Source organism: Loxodonta africana, chromosome 6 (genome assembly GCF_030014295.1).
Source record: "Loxodonta africana isolate mLoxAfr1 chromosome 6, mLoxAfr1.hap2, whole genome shotgun sequence".
In the NCBI taxonomy this organism is placed as follows: domain Eukaryota; kingdom Metazoa; phylum Chordata; class Mammalia; order Proboscidea; family Elephantidae; genus Loxodonta; species Loxodonta africana.
Genome location: NC_087347.1, coordinates 55,940,069 through 55,954,638, shown reverse-complemented (window position 1 = coordinate 55,954,638; position 14,570 = coordinate 55,940,069). Strand labels below are relative to the sequence as shown.

The following is a 14,570-nucleotide window of genomic DNA, read 5'->3' as shown; positions in this document are numbered from 1 at the left end:
GGAAGGTCCTTGTCATCAGTCTTCCCCTGGTCAAAGAGCTTCTTAGAGCAGGAACCCCGGGTCCAAAGGACGTGCTATTCTCCTGGCTCTTGTTTCTTGGTTGTATGAGGTCCCCTTGTCTCTCTGCTGGCTTCTCTCTTTTATTTCTCAAAAGAGACTGGCTTAAGACAAAACCTAATCTTGTTGATTGGGTCCTGCCTCATAAACATAACTGCCACTAATCTCATCTCATTAATATTATAGGGATAGGATTTACAATACACAGGAAAATCACATCAGTTGACACAATGGTGTACAGTCACACAATACTCAGAATCGTGGCCTAGCCAAGTTGACAGATATTGGGGACGGGGTAACAATTCAACCCATGACACCTGCCCACTATGGGTGACCCTGCTGGTATTTGAAATAACTGGTAGCAAAGCTTTCAGCATCACAGCAACAAGCAAGATACCACAGTATAACAAACTGACAGACGAATGGTGGATAACTGTTGCTGAAACAGTTAAATTTGTTTGTATTGAGAAATAATTAGTATGTAGCTTCAGGTACTTTTGCCAGTACATTATTTTTGTACACTAAAAAGTCCTCTCTGCAAATGTCAAATGTTAGAAAGCAGCATAGGTTTTATTCCTGTTGAGCTTCTCCCTGGTAATTTGTTTATGGTCAGATTTAGTACTGCTGTGTTTTGTTTTTTCATGTTAAGAATAAGAAGATGAAAACTATTTTCCTCCTTAGAGATGCTTCTTAAAATGTTGTCAGTTCAATTGTACGAAGTTCAAATGAAGTGAAGTTATGATTTCTTTTAATCTGGCTTATGTTATTCAGAAAAATGATATAAGCAATTATCCTACTTGTTTTGGAAATTGATATATTTCACCTATCGATTTTTTATATTGTGAATCAGGACTTTATGTAACTGATTTTATATTGCATGGTGTAGTGATTCCTATCTGTGTATTTTGACTATTGTGTCCTTGGCAAAATATCACAAATGCACTGCTTTGAATATCACAGATAAGTAATTTAGAGTAATGCATAGAGAAAGGACTTAAAGCACATGCAGAAATACTAAATTTATATGTCAGCCAACTAACTGTGTATTTTAAAACGTATCTTTTTATGATTGGTTGGGAAATACTGCAGTTTCATTTCATGAAGGTGAAGATCCTCTTTGGCACTGACGTTTTTCTGCATAATTTGCATATTGTTTAATTTTAGTGGGAAGTGTGTTTGTCTTATTCTTCTAGACAGCCGTTTTACACCTTTTCTCCCCCAAACATACTGTCATCTTATCAAAGTCTGTGTAGTGCCAAATCCTAAAATAAAAATGCCAAGATTTCACCTTATGTGTTAGAAGCAGTTTATAGCAGATGTTGCTTTTAGGTTTCTTAAAAAAAATCTTTAAAAGGACTCAGTACCTTGGAAAACAAAGTTAAGGCTCTTTTGCTTTTGAGTTGAAATGAAATTATCTTTATTGGCCTGAGAAGAAAGGCTTTTTCGTTTTGTTTTTTTTTCCTGTTTGTACAAGATCTAGCATTTTTCGTTTAAATATGATGATATAGGAATGTATGCAGTGTGAACTAATTTTAATGATTACTAGGTATGTTTGCTGGAATCTGAAATTGGCATCTTTAAACCATTAAAGAATCTAGAATGTTTTAGTTACTTATTTTATTTTTGCTTTACTTACTAGCAGCCTGAAAAGGTGATGGCAAAGCAGATGGAGTTCCTTTGCACCCAAGCTGGCTATGAGAGACTGCAGCATGCTGAAAGAAGACTGTCTGCAGGGTTTTACAGGCAAAGCTCAGAAGAGCACAGCCCTAATGGCTTGACATCTGATAATTCTGACGGACAAGGTACAACTTTAGAATGGCCTACGCCTCTGGAGCCTGCTACTATGTGCACTTCAAAGAGAAACTAAAAAATTGCTGTTTTTTAAATCTTGCTATTTTGTAAAGATAATATTACAGATTCTCTATCAAAATTAATTATTAAATTGTCGCACTGTGTAAAAAAGAAAAAAATCCTTAAAATTTTCAGTTGTGAATATTTTACCTTATTATTCCCAAACAGTAGCTGGCAAATGTTATATATTAAAGGGTAAGTGGGAATGGGAGATGTGAACAGTACAACTCATTTTCCCCAACGAAACTGATTCCACAAGAGATGTTTATTGTTACAGAAAAGCCCAAAACTTCGTATTTTGTTCGACTTTCAAAAACAGATTTGTCTGTGAAGTTTATTAACATTTGTTTTCTAACTGAATATATATGGTAAATGCCTCTAAAGTATTATGACAGAGCACAGAGATTTGAAGAGACATAGGATAAAAATGGAGAGACTGAAAGAGATTTTGTCTTCATTCAGGCTTTTCATTAACCTAGCAAAAAACTAAACCTGTTGCTGTCGAGTCTGTAACAGGGTAACCCTATGAAACAGAGTAGAACTACCCCATAGAGTTTCCAAAGACTAGCTAGTGGATTCAAACTGCCAACCTTTTGGTTAGCAGCCGAGCTCTTAACCACCGTGACACTAGGGCTCCTATCAACCTACAATCCCTATGAAAATATTTTGTGTGGTATACATTGGAAAGTATTCTCTTGAACTGTTAAATTTAGAAAACTATGTGATTCATGAGTATTTTTAGGCATTTTAAATTATTTCACTTTTTCATAACCTCACATGAAGAAAATCCAAGGCACTGTCACTCACTCATTACAGCTGCTAATTTTTTGAGAATATTCTGTGTGCCAGGCACAATTGTAGACACTGAAGGATGTAGCAGTAAATGAAACAAATTCCTTATTCTGTTGGAGCTTACACACTCTAGTGGAGGGAGGCATTAAGTAGATATAAGTATATAAAATAGTGATAATTGTTTAAAAGAAAAAATAACTATGTAATACTTTCCTTTTATATATTGTAGTATACTTTTCTAGAAAGTGGTTCCTAGTGTTTAAAACCTAAGATTTTGTTTCTAAGTAAGAATACCATCTTAAGCATTCTCACACTGTAAAATACTGTACATATCAGCAGATCTGAGAACTGGAAAAGAAAGTTCTGTTTTTAAATATTACAGAGACTTTTTAGTTGAGGTCTTCACTTCTCCAGTCAGTCATAAACTTACAGTGAAGAAGCAATGGTATTTATGAAAAATTTTATTACTGTCATTTATGACACCAGGATAATTTAATGTGGCGTGACAGTTTGCTAAGTGCGATGCATGACAGAGAATATAATTTGGTGTATAATCATTTTTTAACATATCTTTGATAACTCTCTTTTTCATAGTTTTTGCCCCAGGGTTTTTTTTTTTTTAATAATAATCTGCATTTAGCTTGAAACATCTGTCTCTCTAATACTTGTTATTACTTCGTTAATGACATACCTTCGTAGCATGGTTGAGCTAGTAAGAAGATGCCTGACAGAGGGTATACAGTTATCCCTGGATATCTGCAGGGGGCATTGGTTTCAGGACCCTCCGGGATACCAAAATCTGCGGATGTTCAAGTCTGTTTTATAAAATATTGTATTTGCATATAACCTACACACATCCTCCTGTATACTTTAAATCATCTCTAGATTACTTACACTGCCTAATACAATGCAAATGCTATGTAAATAGTTGTACTATATTGTTTGGGGAATAATGACAAGAAACAAAAAATCCGTATACGTTCACTGCAGATACAACCATCATAGGCCCAACTATATAGTACATGTCAGCAACAATGTAATATTTGTTTTCAAATATTTTTGATCTGCAGTTGATTGACTCTGCGAATGTGGAACCCGCAGCTGCGGAGGGCCGACTGTGTATTATACGCCAGAGCTGGAAAGCTCATTGGAAATCTCAGTCTTTTGTTTAGCCCATGTTTGTCTTGGCAGGATTGTAAACCTTAGGACTAGCATGAAAATGACTCTCCATTTCCCTCCTAAATTATTATTTAAAACATTTTTTTTCTTTTAAATCCTTTAGCCCCTGTTGACTTTCCTCACTCCATCCTTCCTAAAGAGAGTTCAAGCAATTTATGAAAACTTACTTTAAGAAAAACCATGGTATGTTTCAAATATTATTCATATCGATTTTTTTTTCCCCCCTTAGGAGAAAGACCTTTGAATCTCCGAATGCCTAATATACAGAACAGACAACCCCATCATTTTGTGGTGGATGGGGAGCTTACTAGACTTTACGCCAGTGAGGCAAAGTCCCATTCATCAGGTGAGAATGTGGTGTATGATTAGAGAGAGGAACACTTGAATAAAGCATCTTTAAGTTCCGTTCTCTTTGTACCCCCTCAAAAAAAATCATTATTACCAATGTTACTTGTCAGTTTTTCTCCCCCAGAAATGGAACATTGCCATAATAACCAGTCTTTTCTAAAGAATGACAGACAAAACCCATGAGTGTTGAGATTGTTTTGATACAGCTATTACGTGTATGCTGCCCTGGTAGCGCAGTGGTTAAAGAGCCTGGCTGCTAACCAAAAGGTCGGCAGTTTAAATCCACCAACCGCTCCTTGGAAGCCATTTGGGGCAGTTCTGCTCTGTCCTATAGGGTCACTATGAGTCAGAATCGACTCAACATCAGTGGGTTGTTTTTTTTTGTTTTTTTTTACATGTATGGTGACTTTTATACAAAATTTTTAAATGAATAATAAATGGATGGTTTGAGTTATGTTGTTGCCCTTTTCTGGCCTTTCGTAATGTGAAGTTGAGAGACTACATGCTTGCTGTCATGCTAAATACACCTTATACACCAAAATCTAAACTTTTTGTGCAGATGCATTTTGGAGATGATATTCATATTTCAGAAGTAAACTAAACTCCATAAAAGATAAGCAGCTTCTTATTATGGTTAGATTTTTACCAAGTGAAGTGAGTTTGACAAAGTTAGAGTATTAGAAACCAGAGCTATTTGAAAGAATTTAGTATCATTCAGTCCGTGAGTAAAAGTAACTTTAGGAACACTTGATTAAAGTAACTAATTTTATAGATGAGAAAACTGAGACCACATGAAGTAAATACCTGTACATTTGTATGGTTAAGTGAATGGGGAAAGGACTTGTACAAGCATCAGATTTAAACCTGACTTTATATCTGTTACCTAGAGTGAATCATGGATGTAGTTGAAAAACCGTCAAAAGAACTTGTAAGTTTCAGTTCATACTCCTAGCGGCAGATGATAAAAAGCTCCCCCCCCCAAAAAAAAAGCCCAAAGCCCTAAATAATACTCAGTGCTGTGACTGTTGTATGCTATTACTTTTCTTAATTCTAGGCACTTTAAGAATGTCAAAGAGAAGTTGAGAAATGGAGATTGTTCTGAGGATTACATCCTGGTCTCATGTTCCACAGCATGAAAACGTGATCCATTTCTTTAAAGTACTTAAAAAAATATATTTTTTCTATCAATTTATATCCCTTTGAAGACTTTCTATATAAAATAAATGCTTCAATTACATTGATCATATGTCTGCCACCATGGGGTCACACTTGGTATCTCTATCACATAGAGATGTGGTTGAGCTAGAGTTTATGTAGAGCAGAATGAAGGAATACCTAAAAAGCCTTTTTTTTTTTTTAATTGAGTAGAAATATTATAGACTCCATATAGCACAAACCTGGGTCCAGATCTCAGCATTAATAATTGACCGAGTGATCCTGAGTTACTTAACTGCCCTGACCCTCAGTTGCTTCCTCTGTAAAATAGAAATAATAATACCTACCTCATAGAGTAATTATGAGGATTACATAAGATCTCATATATGAGTTACCTGGCTGGTAGGAATTTAATAAGTGGTAGCTGATCTTTTTATGTGGAATTTAAAACCCCCTTCTGTGTACAGAGGGTGAATACGTAAACTGAGCTACCTAATTTCAGATAAGGAGACCTCGTGGCCCAGTGGTTGAGTGCTGAGCTGCTAACCAAAAGTTTGGCAGTTCGAACCCACCAGCTGCACTGCAGGAGAAAGATGTGGCAGTTTGCTTCTGTGAAGAGTACAGCCTGGGAAACCATATAGGGCAGTTCTACCGGGTTGCTATGAGTTGGAATGGACTAGACAGCAGTGGGTTTGGGATTTTTGGGTTTTAATTTTAGATAAGCTATTAGTTTTGCTTACCTTTCAAGGTGTGTGTGTATCAGTCCCAGTATTAGTACTTTACATAAAGATTACATTCTCATGTATGAAGTTAAAATAATATACATACACAACTCCACGGAATGATTTCTTACCAAAATAGAATCTTCTATTACCCTATTTCTCCCACCTTAATATTTCATGGCTACAGAAACTCTTAAAAATATTTCCATTTTTAGACAAAGATGTTTTTCCATTTCATTTCTTCATTGACAGTAAATATTTTAATCAATAACTTTGTTGTGTATCTGTTGTATTTATCATGTTTGACTAAGCATTAAATAACTGTTGCGTTCTATAATACAATTTCATGATTTCATGTAACTCTCACTTCACCCTACATACCAAAAAAAACCCAAACGCAGTGCCATCAAGTTGATTCCAACTCATAGCGACCCTACAGGACAGAGTAGAACTGCCCCATAGAGTTTCCAAGGAGAGCCTGGTGGATTCAAACTGCTGACCCTCTGGTTCGCAGCCGTAGCACTTAACCACTACGCCACCAGGATTTCCGTCACCCTACATAGATAACAAAAAAACAAACCCACTGCTGTCGAGTCGATTCTGACTCACAGCCACCATGTAGGACAGAGTAGAGCTACCCCATTGGGTTTCCAAGGCTATAAATTTTTATGGAAGCAGACTGTCCCACATCTTCCCCCATGGAGTGGCCGATGGATTTGAACTGCCAGCATTTCCATTAGCAGCCAAGCGCTTTAACCACTGCACCACCAGGACTCCTTACATAGATACTATTCCTATTTTATAAATGAAGACACTGAGGCTTAGAGAGGTAACTTGCCCAGACACTTATATACCTAGTAATTGGCAGACAGTGAATTTTTAAGGCTAGAATCCAAGCTTTTAGCCGCAACTCTAGAAACATAAAATTTTTATATGGCATTACAGAATCATGAAGAGTTGATACTATTTATGGTAGAGTTTGGGTTTTGGTTTTATAAATGTGTATGTTTTCTGTAATCCATTGATTTAAAATATCAACACACGTGATGTTTCCATTTTTATGCAGAGAACCTTGGAATTTTAAAAGACTACCCTCACTCAGCTTTTACCTTAGAAAAGAAAGTCATCAAAACAGAGCCTGAAGATTCAAGATAGCTGTGGAAATGGCATCAGATTTAAGGATAATGCACCATCATAGAAATAAGCCTTAATAACCAACGTTGCCTCATTCAGCTCAAAGAGATTTCATAGCCAAAGCTTAAGGACTGGTACAGCAATCTCTGGAAACCAGCAGGACAGACAACAGCCACAAAAGAGAACATTGAGACGGTTGCAATCTGTAACAGAAATATTGATCTATTCACATTCCTATGTAAGTCGTCCTGTGTAAGGCTTACAAGTTAATATTGTAAGCATTCATTATTTAAGAATGTACAATGTATTTGTGTAATTTATATAAGTAAAATCTAGATGTTGAGACCTGTTCGCTCTAATATATGTGGATGCAGTTTATTTTACTTGAAATTTCATTGTCTAAGTGTATTTAGCGTAAATATTATAAGCCATAGTGTAGAATCTTTGCAGTCAAAAGAAAGCTTAAGTGATGTAGTTATTGGCAGAGGTTGCAATGACTTTAGAAAAATTGAAAGCAGGTACTTAGTTTAACCAAGGAAAATTTTATGGATTTAATAGCTTATAAAACTGATTCTGTTTAACAGGAGCTATATAGCTGTCATTCATATAATGTCATTTTTTACTGGTTTAATTAATACATATTTACACAGCCAAGAAATCCTGGAGGAAACTTAGAAGGATGAGCAGTAGAGTGGAAAAGATCTCTTACTTAGTTGACCCAGATTGCATTATATAATAGCTACTTAAGATATAAGAAAAATAGGAGGCCATTACTTAGACAGAGAAGTTGAAACAAGTAGGCTGATGTGTAAAAGCCTTTACTCAAATATTGAATTTTAGAATGTGTTAAATAGATTAAGACTTAGTAAGTTAACCCTAAATGTGATAAGGATGGTGACTTTTAACAAAGGCTATAACGAAGTAAGTATCGTTTTATGTCTGGAATTCTCCACATACAGGAGTCATAGGGACAGTAGGTGCACTCATCGGGAAATGTCTTCCCACTGGGGCCGTTACAAGTGTGAACAATCGCTGCATCCACATTTGCAGGCATATTTCTGTGGATGTTTCATTGACATCTGTATTCATTATTTATTTACAATTTCATTTTTGTACATTTTTGAGATTTGTGAATGCAGCCTTTTCTTAAAATTCATTTTAACTTGAGAGTATTTGTTTTTAATTCCCACTATTTAATTAATGGGCTATGTGCATATATATGGGGATATGCTTAAATGTTAATAATGTACTTGCCTACTTTATAAGTGAGAATTTCACGTTGGCACACATAATAGTACAAATATAAATATGACTTCTGCCAATACACAGTTTGTTTGTCGGTTTAAGAAGAGAAGAATCTTGACAGCACTACCTGCTTGCTACAAATTCTTCTCAACCCAGGCATTGCCGAGAAGACCATACTGATTTGGAATATGTGATTTTTTTTTTTTTTTCTAAGTTTTCAGTTGCGCTCTAGATCATAGCTGTGTAAAAACTATCAAGTCATAACTTGTTACTTTAAAATTTGTCAACTGTATGTTAGATGAAATGTCTGCACTGTAGTCTCTGATCACTGTCACATGTATAATTGCTTTTTCATTTTGATTTGTAGAATAGCTTTACAGTAGAAACACCAGTAAACAACTTTTATACTATTAAAAGGCTTTTTTCCCTTCCTAAATGTTTTAATTGTACCATAGTGTTTGCCCACTGAAGAAACTTTTTATGGACCTTGCAACTTTGTTGCTAGCTTGAGGTTGATATTGTGGTTGTATAGTTCACTGTGTGTAGGAGTAGTATGAGTACGATTTAAATAGAATGTTCAGTTTTTAATATTAGCCATAGCACTGGTTAGTATCTCAGTAGTTTCATGAAACGTTTCCTGTATTCTAATCTATTTTGAGAAATTTTGTGGGTGTTTTTTTTAATTGTGTCTTACAGTTCAAGTTTGTAGATTTTAACAAGCAACAATTTTTAAAGATGCAGTAATCTTCCAGCTAATATTTATCAGTCTTTTGTGGCCCCACAAACTGCATCTGTAAGTCCATAAATAAGTTTCCTTAAGTATCATATTTTTCTGGTCTTTCAAGGTTAGTGATTAAGGGGGAAGCACAAGAAAAATTCCAGTAGAATACAGTTTTTTTGTAAACACTAATGTATTAAACTTGCTATACCTTAAAGCAAATAATATATATTTTTATTTGAATTGTATATATGAATTGGATGTTATAACTAGTTCATTTTTCATTGTATTAGAGGTATTTTCACTGAACAAGGTCAATTGGTTACCTCAGTATTACAGCCAATATAGTCCAAGGGACCATTTCTCCCCAAGTCTATGTTACAGGTTATTATGTGAAGTCTGCGTTTTTGTGACTGTTAAAGCTGTTGGTGAGGTGGATCGAGTGCACTTGCTTCCTGTGGCAATAAAGATTTTCTGTGCCTCACACACTTATGTTTATAGCACTTTCTGCACAGCACTTTCCGCAGCGGGAATGTAGCCTAGTCTGCCTCTGCCTCACCTGTCTGATGGTTTGGGCGGGGCTTGGGTGTTAGGGGCCCAGGAGCTTATGTCTTAAATTGTGACTATGATTGTCAGTTGCCTTCATTTCTGAAGAGTTATTTGGCAAATGGGTACTCCGTTGATATTGTTGGGCTGTTGGAGAGAGAGATTGGTTTTTATTGTTTTTACTTTTGAGAAGTTTGTGAAGACACATTTTGAAGTCTCCCCCATTTCTAGCCAATTATATTATTAAAAGGAAGAAGAGAATTTAACATTTATAATATGCTAAATATTTGTTAATGTGCTCCGGGCTCAGTATTTTACAGGCTAATTATATGAAATTGAGCTAGCCTGTGGTAAAGAACTAGCAAAAGCCTTCCAACAGGGTTTTAATTGATGAGTTTGGTAGATTCGTATTTAATGGAGAGCTCCAGTGTACTAGGGTGGATGTAAAGGCCACAGGAAAAATTTAAGATGTGATCCTTGCCCTTCAGGAGCCCAAAGCCTAGTTGAAAGGAAACTAATGCCACTCAGACAAAATGATACAAATTTTAGTGTGTTTCAGACCCAGGATGATTAAGGAGCTAACATTTAAGTGAGTTCTGTGAGATTTGATATAAAGCCATAGTGTGGTAGTGCATTTCACTTTTTTTTTTTTAAATAACTACTGCAGTCTTATTTTGAAGCTGAATGTCAGTTACAGACCTGCTTATCAGGGTAATATTCTTTTGACAGTTCCATTGAATCTGTCAAAGGGCAGGGGAAAAGAAAGCATTTTTCCCTGATCCTGAATTATTAAACCACTTAGATAAAAGCTTCAGGATTTGGTGATTATGAGGATACTAGCGCCGATGTACCTTTACAATAATATTTCACAGTATTTAAGGCTTAAAATCTAATAATGCAGGAAATTGTAACTCCTCACTCCACCTAGCATATGGTCTGCTCACTTGGCTACTCAAACGGTTAAATAATATTGGCATGATCCCCATTTTGCTTGTGATTTCATTTATTACTACATGTAATGCAAAAGAAATTCCACCAAGGTGTAGTAACCCAGTGAAACCAGGAGCTCTGTTTCCTATAGGAAATGAATTTAGTAAGTAAATGGCTGAAGTAAGGATCGGGCAAACATTTTGTGTTTGTAACAGCTTGAAGCATATGACCAAATGTGGTAGCCCTTGTTTAACCAAAAACCACCTATGGTCCAGCTGTGCATGGGTGGTGGTTCAGGAAATCCAAGCTTATTTGTTTGTTATATCTGTGGGTGTCCTCATAAATGGGATTCTCAAGTGAGCCTCCAAAGTTAATAAAAGAATGATCCAATGTCCTCAAATTTATTTTTATTGTAAATATGTTTAATTTCAAAAATCTTGCAGTTAACTACTTGGTGACCCTGTAAGTTAATTCTTATTTCAAATAGAAGTGATCAAAAGCTAAATACTCACATTAGAGTTTTTCTTACTTCCTATGTAGTAGTTGAAGTTTTAATACCTCTTCTCTGCCTTCCATTTCTACTAACCTATAAAAATTTAAAAAAAAAAAAAAAATCACCTTGAAGGTGTTTCATTTTTTGTGCAGAAAAAACTAATCAGAAATTAATTTTTTTTAAGTTCATAATCAACATATTAAAGTTATAATTCAAAAATTGAGCTGTCTTTAAATTTTTACGTTAAGCTTACAGATCTTTTTTTACTTACAGGTTTGGCAAATTTTAGCAATCACTTTTTAGGGAACTATGAATAATAATTGGCCCCATTTACAAAATTGATTACTTAAGCTCCTTTCTTCTTTCTTATTCTTCTTCTGTCTTAGGACCACCCAATCCTTAAGTATTAAAACAATATCCTGTTGAATCGTCTGGCTTTACCTCACTACTTGGTCACAACTTCCAAGGTTATTCTTCTGATAGTTGAGTCACTTACTTTCCAAGTATTGCTCCAATAGTGTTAAAGGTCTGGTTTATACCAGTTCATATTCATATAAATGTTTTTATGACATTTTTGGTTAGCAATTGAATGATACATGCAAACAGGGAACATTGTGAATGAATCACATGAAATACTAATCTTACTTTTTGTTTCAGTGTCCATAAGAAATGTTCACTTATCACCCTTTTTCCATTATATTCTTAATTGCCTGATTTCAATTAATTCAGTGAGAGATTGTCTCTCCTATTTTTTGTTGGTTTTATATTTAATGCACTTTCATCAATTTACTTACCTACACTCAACATTCAGTAAGATGTTTTAAGGCATCCCTGGGTGGCGCAGTTAACATGTTCAACTGCTAACCAAAAGATTGGAGGTTCGAGTCCACCCAGAGATGCTTCAAAACAAAGACCTACTGATGTACTTCCGAAAAATCAACCATTGAAAACCCCATGTAGCACAGATGTACTCTGACACTCATAGGGTTTCCATGAGTTGAAATTGACTTGATGACAACTGGTTAAAAGATGTTTTATAATATTTCTTCTTGGTAGGGCATTATTTTTCATTGATATTAATTTGCCTCAATAAAGATCTTTAATGGTTGTAGGCTCTCAAAAGAATTGACTCTTCGTGGTCTCAGAGAAGCAGCAATAATTGAATGCTGCCATAAAAACAATGTTGTGTGCAAGATGCAAATTCAGCACATAACACTGGTTCGGGATAGGGCTGCCACACTAATGTTAAAATTATGAACCCAAGGGTTTTTCTGACTAGGAGTGGCAAATTTTGTGAACTTCCTAGTAGTCAAACAATTTGGTAATCAACCCAGGCTCATTTTGCTGCGGGTGAACACCAGTGATGGTATAAGTTAAATTGTACTTCATTATTTACACATTCTGAAACCTTATGAGTCATCTTTGCATTAAAAGTTTGCACCTCATAAATTCATGTTTAAAGTGCCATGTTCAACACCCACACACAATCCTAAGCAAGTAGGACCATTCTTGTATAACTGTCACAGACACCCCATGCTGACAGGTCACTTAGGCTCCTGTATGTAGGACGATATTTAAGTAGTGCATACGTAGGTGGAATCTTACCGGTAAATTTTATGATTTACTGGGACTAGCTACCATCTACTGTGAACAGTTAAACCAGACATCTGTGGTCTAGCACCCATACCCTGCTATTCTTCCCAGAAGACAAAGTGTTTGCTTTGGTAGCATATTCTCACACAGCAGGCTCTCCAAAGTCTTATCACATCACTTTGTTTCCCGAAAAAGTACCTACTTTCCACCCTTACATCCCTGACAACATAATGTAAGGATGTTTTCCATCAACAGTTACAATGGACTATGTCACCCTTTTCCTTTCTAAATTCAGTTAATATTTCTATGATTAGAACATAGCCCATTTATGGACTGTGAGAATTTCTTTTGCATCTATCTAACTCTCAAATTAGACCACAACTTTCTGAGTTTTATTCATTAGAAGACAACAAAACAGCTTGTATAATGAGAGGGATATCACAGTGATACCCTAGTACTTAACTACAATTCTTAAAGCATTAAAAGACAAGTTCTCAATTTCTAAAAAATTATGGTGAAATAAATTTGAGGTTACCTAAAAAAAAAAAAAAAAAAAATTTTTTTTTTTTTTTTTAAAGAGAAGGAAAAAAGAGTGTATTGTAATACTTAAAAGTGAGAAGAGGTGAGGATGTCATTTCCCATGGTTTTAAGCATGTATATGATAGTTTGTTTGTAGGAGAAATAAGTTACTTTCTTCTCTGGTTCCTTATTACAAAGATAGGATTGCCTAGTAAAGCAAATGACTTAAAACTTCAGTGTTATGGATTGAATTATGTCCGCCCAAGATAGGTGCTGTAAATCCTAACCTCTGTACCTGTGGTTATAATCCCATTTGGGAATTGTTTGTTTTGTTAAAGAGGCAGGATTAGCATAGGGTGTATCTTGAGCCAATCTCCTATGAGATATAAAAGAGATTAAACAAGGGAGCAGAAGAAAGATGGGGTTAGGTAGATGCCAAGATACATGGAGATCGCCAAGGAACCGGGAAGCACAAGCTGAAGAGACAAGGAACTTCCTCCAGAGCCAACAGAGAGAAAGCCTTACTCTAGAGAGCCAGCGCTCTGAATTCGGGCTTTCTAGCGTCCTAAACTGTGAGATAATAAATTTCTTTTTGTTAAAACCATTCACTTGTATTTCTGTTACAGCAGCACTTGATTAGTAAACATCAAGGCTTATATTCTTACTCTAGTGCTAATTGCACTAGTGCCGTTTATCAAATTTACCGTTTCTTAGCACTAGGCCAGCTGCCTTACATTTAATCCTCTCTGCAACTCCAGCATTTTAGGATTTTTTGAGAATTTGAAGTCATTTTCCTAGAGAGACTCCACTAAGAAGAAAGTTACAGATAAACTGAAAATCCACAAATAAACCTAAAAAAAATTCCATGGTTAGTGGTTGACGTGTTTTGTGTGTGTTGCCTAGGGGGCAAGGAGGAAGTAAGGATTCAGGGAGGGACACAGCTAAGAATTAGCTGGTTTCAAACCTTCATTCATTCAACTGTATTTGCATCTCCAAATTTCACCCACAGATTTATTAATTGCAAAAGGAAGAAGTTAATTTTGTAACAATGAGATCTAGTCTATTCTCCTTTCCTGCTCTGAGTGGAAATATTCTGGAAAGAACGCTTAAAGCTCACAAAGCTATTCTTAAATTGTGACCTAATTAATCTTCTTCACAAACCAGTAAATTAGGTATTATTATTATTCTCATTTTATGAAAGGAAAAACTGCACTGAGAGATGTAGGAACTTAGTGATACCTAGAAAAGGAATTTGTTTCCAGATGATAATTGTTTCTGCTCCAGTTTC

The 14,570-nt window shown here is 35.5% G+C and overlaps 1 protein-coding gene across 15 annotated transcripts in view; it reads left to right on the top strand.

The window, feature by feature from the left end:
- NAB1 (NGFI-A binding protein 1) overlaps positions 1–14,570 on the top strand; it is a 90,487-nt gene that overhangs the window by 47,836 nt on the left and 28,081 nt on the right. For 6 of the 15 annotated variants that reach the window (XR_002784539.2, XR_010322266.1, XR_002784537.2 and 3 more), the window contains exons 7-9: positions 1,697–1,859; positions 4,109–4,225; positions 7,171–7,476. Coding sequence is in view for 8 of the 15 variants with exons in the window: in XM_023542705.2 (XP_023398473.1) it covers positions 1,697–1,859; positions 4,109–4,225; positions 7,171–7,259 (369 nt within the window). In the remaining 7 variants the exon portion in view is untranslated. Of the gene's footprint in view, positions 1–1,696; positions 1,860–3,982; positions 4,063–4,108; positions 4,226–5,281; positions 5,386–7,170; positions 8,920–14,570 lie in introns of those variants that run through there. The other 9 variants (XM_023542705.2, XM_023542708.2, XM_003406165.4 and 6 more) reach the window with 6 other exon arrangements.